The sequence below is a fragment of the Papaver somniferum genome, chromosome 7 (assembly GCF_003573695.1).
Source record: "Papaver somniferum cultivar HN1 chromosome 7, ASM357369v1, whole genome shotgun sequence".
In the NCBI taxonomy this organism is placed as follows: domain Eukaryota; kingdom Viridiplantae; phylum Streptophyta; class Magnoliopsida; order Ranunculales; family Papaveraceae; genus Papaver; species Papaver somniferum.
In genome coordinates, this window is record NC_039364.1 from 182,287,927 (window position 1) to 182,298,717 (window position 10,791).

At 36.7% G+C, this 10,791-nt stretch overlaps 2 protein-coding genes across 7 annotated transcripts; one reads left to right on the forward strand and one right to left on the reverse strand.

The window, feature by feature from the left end:
- The first annotated feature begins 474 nt into the window (after positions 1 to 474).
- Positions 475 to 6,899, forward strand: LOC113299136. Of its 5 annotated transcripts, none has more exons than XM_026548091.1 (12): positions 475 to 868; positions 1,933 to 2,062; positions 2,179 to 2,281; positions 2,412 to 2,501; positions 2,767 to 2,880; positions 3,320 to 3,505; positions 3,842 to 4,437; positions 4,692 to 4,791; positions 4,890 to 4,949; positions 5,554 to 5,646; positions 5,763 to 5,882; positions 6,046 to 6,899. In XM_026548091.1, exons 2-12 carry the CDS (start codon positions 1,968 to 1,970, stop codon positions 6,385 to 6,387), a joined length of 1,899 nt encoding a protein of 632 aa, XP_026403876.1. In that variant the 5' UTR covers positions 475 to 868; positions 1,933 to 1,967; the 3' UTR covers positions 6,388 to 6,899. The 5 variants fall into 5 exon arrangements, with proteins under 5 accessions (XP_026403876.1, XP_026403881.1, XP_026403880.1 ...); XM_026548096.1 differs by having other exon boundaries at positions 476 to 868; positions 1,933 to 1,941; positions 2,182 to 2,281; positions 6,046 to 6,897; XM_026548095.1 differs by having other exon boundaries at positions 478 to 636.
- A 1,134-nt stretch (positions 6,900 to 8,033) lies between these two features.
- Positions 8,034 to 9,346, reverse strand: LOC113299137. Of its 2 annotated transcripts, none has more exons than XM_026548098.1 (3): positions 8,585 to 9,346; positions 8,403 to 8,447; positions 8,034 to 8,257 (listed from the first exon to the last, which is right to left on the reverse strand). In XM_026548098.1, the coding sequence occupies exons 1-3, from the start codon at positions 9,184 to 9,186 to the stop codon at positions 8,215 to 8,217; spliced, it is 690 nt and encodes a 229-aa protein (XP_026403883.1). In that variant the 5' UTR covers positions 9,187 to 9,346; the 3' UTR covers positions 8,034 to 8,214. The 2 variants fall into 2 exon arrangements, with proteins under 2 accessions (XP_026403883.1, XP_026403884.1); XM_026548099.1 differs by having other exon boundaries at positions 8,228 to 8,304.
- Positions 9,347 to 10,791: the final 1,445 nt, after the last annotated feature.

Genomic DNA, 10,791 nt, shown 5'->3' on the forward strand with positions numbered 1-10,791 from the left:
TCCTATTAGGTGACGTCCTTCTAATGGAATGTGACACCCAATAATAACCTTCTTTCTATTAGTTAGATTTGAAATGTACCTTATAAATACTAGATTATGTCATCATTATGATGCTTGCTAGGTCACCAAAATGTTGCATCGTACTGGAAACCATGTAGCACTTGATGAAATTCTTACTAGGAAACAGAAAAACGGACATGGCTAATATCCATTGTGATGTTTGACTCTTGAAGATAAAAATAAAATAAAATGATGGTATTCCATCACCACCAAATCAAATCTAACGCTGCAACATATGTGAATCCCACTTAGAATTAGGGGTTCTAAAAATTTCATACAAAGATTAACAATTTAAAAACGGATATACGTGTGGGTAAGTCAGGTCAGTTTCAGGTCCACTACCTTCTTGATATTGCTACAGAAGATGAATTAAATATAAACAGAGAGAGACATAGACTTTATTGCTAGAATATGTTTTTAAATTCTTTGCTGTTTTTATATCACATTCCATTTCCATTCATTAATTAGTTTACCAACATTAATCATCTCATCCTCTTCTTCTTGCTTCTTTTGGCACCAAAAGACTAAAAGAGACACCCCATAACATAAATTTCCAATTGATTTTGGGGTTTTGGAGTAAGTGCAGTCAGAGGTTTTCTTGTTTTTTGTCTGGTTGTCTTTGTTTGTTTATCTGTTTCGTTTGATTCCTCTTCTTTCTCTATCAGTCTTACAACAAACAGGAAGAAAAGAAGAAGAAGCTCTGTTTGTTTCTTTGTTTGTTTGTTATTTTTTCAATTTTTGAATTTTAGGAGGGAGATTTTTAGAAGATGTTGAGATGATTATGCCTCTCACTGCCTACTCTTTTCATGTGAGTTGAGTTCTTTCTTCCTCCTCCTTCCTCTATCTTTAGTTTCTACTTTTGGCAAAAAAAAACAAAAAAAACTTAGGAATAGTTGAGTTGAGCTGAGGGGTAGCTTAAAGCTGCTTAATTTCTTGCATCTGTACTTGGTTGCTTCTGAAAGCTGCTTGATTTCTTGCATCTTCGCTTGATTGCTGCTTCTTAAAGCTGCTTAAATATTCAGACCCTTTTTTTGACAAGGAAGAAGAAAAGAAAAGGGGTAGTAGGTACTGTAACAATCAAATAAAATCTCACCTTTTCTTGTTATGATTATTACTTCATCATATACCCAGAATTTCTTTTCTAGGTCACATAATCAAAATCATACCTTTATGACTATTTTGTAGTGTACTGTGTTAAGTAAAAATCAAGACTCAATGTCTCTATCTGGGTGTTTCTTATTAGATTACTCTTACTTCTTACTTACTTTCCCTTTAACCCTTTTTTCTCTTTTCTTTTTCTTCCTTTCTGTGTGGGTGCTAAAGTTTCTTTCTTTTTACCATAAGTCAATAATGTCAATTGAATCCAATTCAATTTTCAATGAATCTATGAAATGTTCTTTTTTACTTTCATCCCCTAGATTGTCTTCCTTTTCGCTCATTCATTATAGATGTTTCTTAGAATCGTAAAATATGATATCTCCGGGCCAAAGGCGAAAAAGAGAACCCCTTCTCTTCATTCATCATATTCAATCACCAATTCATTGCTTTAAATTTTTGTTCCACGGGTTGGGATTGATGACTGATGACAATTCACAAACATTTTACTTTCTAGCTACTTTGTCAGGTAGTATTCAATTAATTTGAATTTGATCCTTTGGCTGTGTGTTTGTTTATGTGGGACTTGAAAAGGACCATTAACTGTGCATTATGTGAGTTTTGTCTTCTTTAGAAGCTCACAGGTTTCATAGTGTAATTTTTTTTAAAATCTTTTCCTTTTTCTTTTTACATTCAATTTGAAGATACTACAATGTTCCATTGCTAGTTCATCATCAATTTTGAACTAACTGCTTCCTTGAACTACAACAACAACAGATTAAAAAGGTTGGTAACTTCAAGCAAGTACATCGATGCTGGGTGTAAACGTAACTCCTCCTCCTCCTCCTCCTCCGCTTGAAAAATACAAGATGTACAACTCACCGGTCACTCATTTTGATTTGAACTTGTAAGTGGAATTTCATTTCGAAATCTAATCATTGTTTGTCATGTGAACCATGCGTGTATAAGTAGATTTGTGTATCCTATTGATGTTGTACTTTACTTCTTTTTATTTCCTAACAGAAGTGATGAGCGTTCAAAGACTAGTGGAAGACAATGCAATTCTGGAAGTCGGTTGGATTATTCTCATGAATCTCTGACCGATGATAATGACTCTGTGTTAGAGGTCAGTAGTAGTGTGAATCCGTTGGAATCAAGAGTTTCTATCCTGTTGCACACCTGCCAATTCACTAGTTGTATAGTATAAAATTTCGTATCTGTTGAGTTATTCCTCATTTCATCTCATGAATGATCAGGCGAGCACCTCCGATGGAGAGGTTAAAAGTCTTGGAGCTTTTCTTAAGATGGACAAAGTCAATCCTCACAGAATGCAGCTTCAGCGGGAGGTAAGTTTTACTTGCTTATATTGCTAAAGACCTGTTCTTCTTCATACAAGGTTTTGGTTCATTCAGTTTAAACACCTTATCATTAGAACAGTGATTTTCAACGAACATGATTCTTTTTACCATCCCGAGAGTTTACAAGAAACAGTATAAGGCATTATTGCGTAGTTCATTTCGAGGGGTTTCAAAATCTTATTGTTTATCTTCTTAACCAAAAAGTTTTGTCTTGAAGTTGTTACATCTACTGATAGAAACGATTTTGTTGTAGGTTGAGAAAATGCAGCAAGAGCTAGAGGAAGAGATGGAACTGCGCAGTGTCTTAGAAAATGCAGTTGAGCTAAGCGATTTAACATCATCTAATTTAACATGCATCCCAGAACATGTATGCTTCTCTTCATTTACACTTGCAATTGATCTTTGAAATTTACGCTCCTGTTAGAGAATTGAAATTAGATGATTTAGTTGCCAGTAACGTAATGCATAGCATTCAAACAACAATATCTACAATTACAAATATGGATCGGAATAAATGTTTAATTGGCGACCTTGATTTAGTAAGAATGGACAACTAAAATCGATCGATATAACCGTGATTGGTTTAGGAGCAATGTACCCAAACTTAGCAAGCTTTATTATTAAATTCCACCTTTCACCTTTTCTGTTCTTTCTATACACAAGAGTGACACTTTCACATGAATTTTTCTACAAGATCTGGGTATCATCCATCAAATATTACGAATTTTTCTTCAGCTTTCACATGAACCATTGTTTCTTCCAACGATTTATTTACCTTCGTAAGTGGTGTGTTCTGTACCATGTAGGCCAAGGAACTCTTATCTAGTATTGCTCTACTGGAGATCACAGTTTCAGATCTCGAGGAAGAGATGATATCTTTGCAGTGTCAGCTAAGTCAAGAAAGAAACGAGCGAAAACTCGAGGAGTACCATCAGAAACGTTCAACTTCACAGTCACCATTTCTTCAGTCCCCTGAAAATATAAGAAGACTGGTAAGTTTACATCTCCTGTTTAAGATATCCGCAGAAAATAGGTTTATCCCTCCTGGCGTGCTCATCTTCATATACTTTGCTGGGTCCATAGTTGTGCTATATATTTACTTATTATAATGTCTAATAAAAGTACAAAGTAAACCGAAATGGAAAACACAACGAACACAGTAGTCCGTATTTCTTTTATGGTTTGCCTAATTACTAGTAGACTTTTGGATGGTGTAAGACTATTCTGTTATGTTTTATCCTTTCCTTTGGTAGGGTTTTGAAATTCTCCTTTGCTACTTATTAATATATACATGATTGCTTACATGTGTTCTACTCATACTTTCCCAGCATTCCTATAGTCCAAGTTCAAGGTGCTTAGAGCCCTCCGTTGCGTTGTCTTATAACTCTAGAACATTGTCACGCCAAAAGCGAATGGATGACCCATCGGAAGATATCTGCACGACATCATTTGTTAATTCAATGAATCTGTCTATAGATGAATCTGGGCCATCCGTCAGAGATGAAAGTGTATTTGCGAAAAATCCTCAACATGTAAGTTCTAAAGAGGGGATGCGGGTTGCCGGCCTTTCGGATCAGCCTAATAAGCTTTCCGAGGAGATGGTAAGGTGCATGAAGAATATTTTTATCTCCTTGGCAGATTCTTCCACTTTGTCAGCCAAATTACGAGCACTGAAAATGAACTGCCCGTCATTCTCTCCACAATCTGAGTGCTCCACAAACTTAACATGCGCACAGAACCCACATGTTGATACAGAGAATGTCACTGAGTTGTTTGCTTCAAAGAATGCATTCGATCCATATAAAGTTCGTGGAAAGTTAAGCTGGGCAGATATTGGAATTTACGGATCAGCAATTGAGGTTTCTTGGATGTCTGTTGGGAAGAAACAGTTAGAGTATGCTGCTGGGGCACTACGGAGATTTAGGTACATGATCTCCATCATTTCTCTGTTACTTTTGTTTTCGATCTGTTCCAAATAGCAGATAATTGGAGTATCTGCTTATGCTTCGAGTTGATTTCAGTAAGGGTCATGTGTTCATTGACGTTGATAACTTGATATTGACCCTGTTTACCAAATATTACGACAAAAAAATGTGAATACTTGAATCTAACAACCATCTTTACCTTTGTGGCTGGAAAGCATCTTAACTTATAATCTGCAATTTTATTCGCAAACAGATTGCTCGTTGAGCAACTTGCTGAGGTGGATCCTATCAACTTGGCTGACAATGAGAAGTTGGCTTTCTGGATCAACATATATAATGCGCTGATCATGCACGTAAGCTGTTCTACTGATTCAACATATATAAGTATCTTCAACCGAATTATAAATTATGCTCACTGAACAAAAATCTCTAGTATCTGTATTCTTGACAGGCCTACTTGGCATATGGAGTTCCCAAAACCGATTTGAAACTTTTCTCACTGATGCAGAAGGTGAGTAGCTGAGATGTTCATGTTAAGCAATTATGGTCATGTTTAGCAATCATGTGTTTCATAAGTGTTACGATACCAAGGACTATTGGTTTGATAAAGATATAGATCTTTCATTTCTTCGAGAACATCTGCAAGTCCAAATTGTGCAGAATAAAAACCAGATACATGTCAAAAGGATTTTTCAGATAATGCTTAGAATTTCCATGATCTAGTGACACCAGTTGGAGTTGTTGAAAGTTAATTGAGCCCTTACCTTTACTGAGGAAGTTAGTTTTTGCTTGACTTGGATTAATGCTGTCCAGATCATAACACATGCAGATTTAGCATTTAACCGAGAACAAGGAAATGATTTGCGTTTGCTTTTCATTTTGTTGTGTTGATAACTATGTTGTATTAGGCGCTAGGCGAGGCGAGACGAAATTTGGTCAGCTTTTGGCGCCTTGGGCGCTTAATTGTCTAGGCGCCTAGGGCGCCTTTTACAACATAGGTTGATAATGGTATCTCGTATCTGTACTTTCTTCTCTATTTAACTGCACATATTTGCTTGTTTTATGCATTTCAAAATTTGTATGTTTATGGTGCTGTTTTATGTGTTCCAATTCAGGCACAATACACAGTTGGTGGTCATTCCTTCAGTGCTGCTGCAATCGAATATGTCATACTGAAGATGCAACCACCAGTCCATAGGCCACAAACCGTAAGGCGTCTCGTTTCATTCTCTGAGAATAATGACATACACAAGTACATAGCATGCTTGTGGCGACTCATTCTAATTGAACTATATAACTTTCTGACGCTTAACGAAATTTTCAGGCTTTAGTTCTTGGTCTTCACAAACTGAAGGTACCCGACGAGCAACATAATTACTCTATCGATGTACATGAACCTCTGGTTGTTTTTGCGCTGAGCTGCGGAATGTACTCATCGCCAGCAGTTAATCTCTTTCCTCAAATCCCTCAATTTTGTTATTAGCTGCTATGAGGTTTTCCTTTAGCTATGTCGTTCAGTCGATCATATATTACAAGCAACAGAAAAACACTTTCATTGGTTGTTCACCTCCTGAAAAAGCATTGATGTTTTGGTCGGTGCTTTGCAGGTCAGGATCTATACTGTGCAGAATATAAAAGAGGAACTTAAACATGCACAGCGGGACTTCGTTCGGGCATCAGTAGCTGTAAGCCGGAGAGGCAAGCTTCTGATGCCAAGAATGCTGTATGAATTCGCTAGTAATTTCGTTGATGATTTGACTTTGAGGATTTGGATCTCTCAGTACCTACCACCTCACCAGGCTGTGGTTGTGGAACAATGTATTGCAAAGAGGAAACAGAGCTTCCTTGGAAGAAGCAGCACTGTCATTGTACCTTTCGATTCTCGATTCCGCTATTTATTCTTACCCGTGGTTCCTGATTCAAAATTATGTTCATCGACACTCCAATGATAATGACAGCTCCAATTTGCAACATCCTTAACTGTATGTTGTATGCCTGCATTGAACTGCACAACTCCTCCATGGTAAATTTTACTGCCGCTGGGGCTAGCTGGGAAGTTTAAACAGATATTGAGAGCTTGAAACTGAAGTTGCTTGTATAATCTTCTGTCATTTCATCAGGTATGTAATTAAGCTCTGATGTTTCGTTTTTTGGAGGTGGCAGTGTATTATATCACACTTTGGTCTCCCTTTGGTCTGTCTTCACTTGGAGGCCTATTGTCTCCTAGTTCAAACCATGTATGTAAATTGTATCTCCAACATTTGGAGCTTGGTGATGCACTAGATTGCAAGCAGAAATGCTTGCGTGCACTTGTATTATATTAATTGAGAGTGCAGTAAAGAGAATGTGGCTATGGTATCAATTTTGACAAACACTTCATTGTTATCAATCGATCAGTGTTTTGCCTTCGTATCAGAAACAACAATAATGGGACTAAAAATTGTACAGTGAATTCATTCTCGTTCTTTGTCAAGCATGATGAAATTTGTGAATTCCTGGTCTTTTATTTTTGCAGTTAGTCGAGCATTTCATGAACTATTCTGATTAGGTGCTGTAGAAGGAAAATAGTGAGAAAATAGATAAATTTAGTTATTATTATTAGTAGTAGTAGAAGTGCTGCTGCTTACAACATTACACTTGAACCTAGCTAACAGTTGAAAGTAGCAAGTAACTCATAGTATTCTGGCATCTAACTGTGCTCACAAGCATTGCGAACAACATAAACAAGAAATCTTTCCACTCTGCCTACTCCACATTGAGCTATCTAGAGGAGACTAGAGCCTAGAAGAGGATGGGTGTTGGTTGGTTTTGCTTTTGGTGCTGGCATCTGCCGGCTTAGATGCTAGATGTTGTTCTTTACTCACTCCTCCTGGGAGCGGAATTGCATAATCTGGAGAATAAAGTTGTCCTTGCCCCACCTCCTCCTCCTGCTTAGTAGTGCCTTTTTTTTTTTTCTGATGAAGATACATTGTTAGAAGTAGAAGAAAAATCATGTTTTTCTTTCATGTCTACTAGGGTTGCATATTCAGGGGAGTAAAGTTGCCCCTGCACCACCTGCGGCTGTTTATCACCATCCTTGTTATTTTTATTACTCTCAGAAGACATGGTGAGAAAGATTAGAAGAAGAATGAATAGTTTGGTTTAGCTGCAAGGGTGGGGTGGTGGTGCCTTGATCAGTTTAAGTATTTTTCTTTAAGTTCACATAGTGTCTGTTAGCATTTATTTGTTTAAATGTGTGAGCAAGTAGGATGCTCTTACAAGTGTCACTTCTGGTGCCTCCGTGCTGGCTCATTCTTTCGGCAGATCATACCCTCTAAGGCTTGTCTGTCTTGTTTCCTGATAATGTTTAAGCAAATTTGCTTAATACGTGGAAGGTTTCTGCAGGGAAAATCTTTGTTCGCATTTGAACATTTCTGATCTAGCAGCATCACAATCAACACAACACTGATTTTTAATGCTTACTGTGCGTAGCTCATCATATCGCAAGAAAGGAGAAAAGATAAAATTTCAAAAATTTTATGGAATAATAAGGTTTTTCATGAGTTTCTCTTCTTTTTTTTCTTTAATATAAATGGCATCATGTGAAGTCTGCACAGGACATATAAAAATTTCTGTATTACTCTGTACTAACCGTTTTACAAAGAATATTGTTATCTCTGGTATTAAAATATACATACAGGATTACAAAATTCAACAGAGAATCAAAAACAAATTCTGGTAGAATACCTAGCCAATTCAGCTTTATGGATTCCAACTTCAGTCCCCCTAGGACCTAGCTAGTCCTTGATTAGGTTGCATATGTCAGAGCATTCCACCAGGCTACATATATACACCATCACATCCAATCCATTAATTATTCCGAACTACTACTAGTACAAAAAAAATTATCAGTAAATTAAGATCTAGATAAGTTGCGATACTGTACACTAGCAAGTGATTATCATTAAAAATGACTAGTCATTACCAGTATTGACGACTATGAAATCCTTGCTTGAATACCACCAGAGGCCTGCATATAATAGTGCATATATCATGGATTTAATGTGACAATCACGAAATTAGTACTGAGTTTAGGATGTCATCAATAACAGACAATACCACCGACAATACTAGCTGCATTACACTTGCTACAGATTAAAATCGAACCTGAAAGCATTAAGAGGTCCTTCCCCTGGGGCACCATAGCCACCTCGGACGCAAGTAGTGACGCACTTGCTGGTGCAGGATTCTGCTTTCCTAGACTTTGGCTTCTGAATCCTACCTTTCCTCTTGCCATTATCATCCTCACCATCAGTACTAGAGAGCATCTGTGGGATGTTTTCCATAGTAGTACCGTCCTCTACAGTGTTAGTTGCAGCAGATGCAATAGCTTCATGAGTAGTACCACTGAACATAATACTAGTAGACAATATCACTGTTGCAGAAGCTACAAGCCCAGTTAGTACTGTATGGTAACATGACCTGGCCATAATTGAATCGCACAAATTCTTGTTGCTGTTGTTGATTGTTTTAATTTCCTTTGCTGTCTTCATCATCACTGTAACCTGCAGCAGCTTCCTCTTCTTCTTCTTTTTCAAGTTTTTAAAGTAAATGTTGTTGTGAATAATGTTATTATTGCTGACAACCACATTGTTCCTATGGCTCACAACATTCATTGAGTAGCAGGTTTTGACTCTGCTCCAGCTACTACTAGGACTAAGATAATTATGATGCTGTTGCTGTTGTGTACCCCCTCCCAAAACTAACATCCTTAATGCATTAATCAATGTATTGATTTGCTAATCATCTTGCTTTCTCAAATGAAGATGCTCCAGCATCAGTAGAAGGAGAAGAAATGAAAGGAGAGGAGAGGAGAAGTCCAGCCACAACAACCAACCCAATCTTCTCTTGTCTCCCTTTCCCTGTACTTTCAAGTTTACTCCTTGCTTTTCTATCAATATCTTTAAAATACCCTTCGATTTTTAGGCAAACAACACGACTCATAAATAAACATTATCCTTTCAATACTTTTATGCTTTTTGTTAGCTGGCGTCTAAATAAAAACTAATCACAAGCTAACCTCTTCCTAAAATGTTCATTTCATTGTGCATTATACTCAAAATGAATTGTCAGATTTTGTTATGTATAGTCGTTATTACACATTCAAGCTAAACAAGATGTAAAAAGGTTCCTTATTAAGGTTCTGCCCTTAATTAACTTGGAGGCTAAACCCCTCATGATCATGTGTGGTTGTTAGGATTGTGATATAGTGTGTTTGGTATTAAATACACACAGACAACACTCTAGATCATTTCAAGTATATGGTGTGGGCTAGCATCATAGGCCCATGACCATTCCTCTTTTTTTTTTTTTTTAACATCAAAGGTGTTTATTAGACTAGTAAGCAATTACACGTGGATATGTCTGCCCTTAAGTCATTTAATAGAAAGGAAAAATATGGTTTGGTCCAAAATCCCTTCCAAATATACTAGTTAGTCATAACCCATTCAACTAGGTACAAATTAGTCCTTTTTTATGGAAAATACACAAATAACTTTTTTGGTTTACAATTTAGTCCAAATATTTGCAGTTTAGTCCAAAGTGACTCATGATGATGTCAGCAGTTTTAAATAATATATAAAAAAAAAATCAATTTATCTTTCGAACCGTTTGTCCAAAATTCGCAAATTTTATATATTCGGAAAGCTCTTTCCGAGAGCTACAAAAAGAGTACCCATACGACTATATAATTCTCATTTTTTTAAAAACTTAATCCAAAAAAATCCAAAAACAAGACAAGGTGGGTTTGTACACCACATACAACATGAATCGTCCAAAGCATAACATGGAAACTCAAATAGATTTGAACCATCAACCTCCCCAAACCTTGTGATAGGCTTGGGCGTTCTACCATTTTGAGCTTATGAGTCCCTAAAAATAAACAATAAAAAGAATCAACATGCGCACAATAACAAATAACATGTGTACCAAAAACATGTATACAAGTCCACATCCGAAGACATTATCGACTAACATGTGTATAACAATGTGCACATTAAAAATTACCAAGAAAAACTATAGTGTACAATAAAACAATGCAAGTCTTTCATGCAATAACTTGAAAATAAATAAAAAACAACGAACAATTGCGGTTTTGAATCAGAGTGATTGGATGCAAGTAAAACAAGGTTTCAACAACTAATAGACACTCATCCACTTATATAGAATTACATGCATGCAACGAGCTAGTGAAACAAAATACACCGAAAATAAGCGACAGAATGAGTCTCACCTGGTCAAAATACCTCAGTTTATCTCAAAAGATAGCACCTCTTCTTTCGTTAGGTGTGTCATCGAAAATATCGACCCCTAAT

Coding starts and splice junctions, on each gene's coding strand:
- LOC113299136 (XM_026548091.1), top strand. CDS start 1,968: ATGCTGGGTGTAAACGTAACTCCTCCTCCTCCTCCTCCTCCGCTTGAA. Junction 3,506..3,841: donor CTGAAAATATAAGAAGACTG/GTAAGTTTACAT, acceptor ATACTTTCCCAG/CATTCCTATAGTCCAAGTTC. Junction 5,647..5,762: donor CAGTCCATAGGCCACAAACC/GTAAGGCGTCTC, acceptor CGAAATTTTCAG/GCTTTAGTTCTTGGTCTTCA.
- LOC113299137 (XM_026548098.1), bottom strand. CDS start 9,186: ATGTTAGTTTTGGGAGGGGGTACACAACAGCAACAGCATCATAATTAT. Junction 8,448..8,584: donor GGACCTCTTAATGCTTTCAG/GTTCGATTTTAA, acceptor TATTATATGCAG/GCCTCTGGTGGTATTCAAGC. Junction 8,258..8,402: donor TTTCATAGTCGTCAATACTG/GTAATGACTAGT, acceptor GTATATATGTAG/CCTGGTGGAATGCTCTGACA.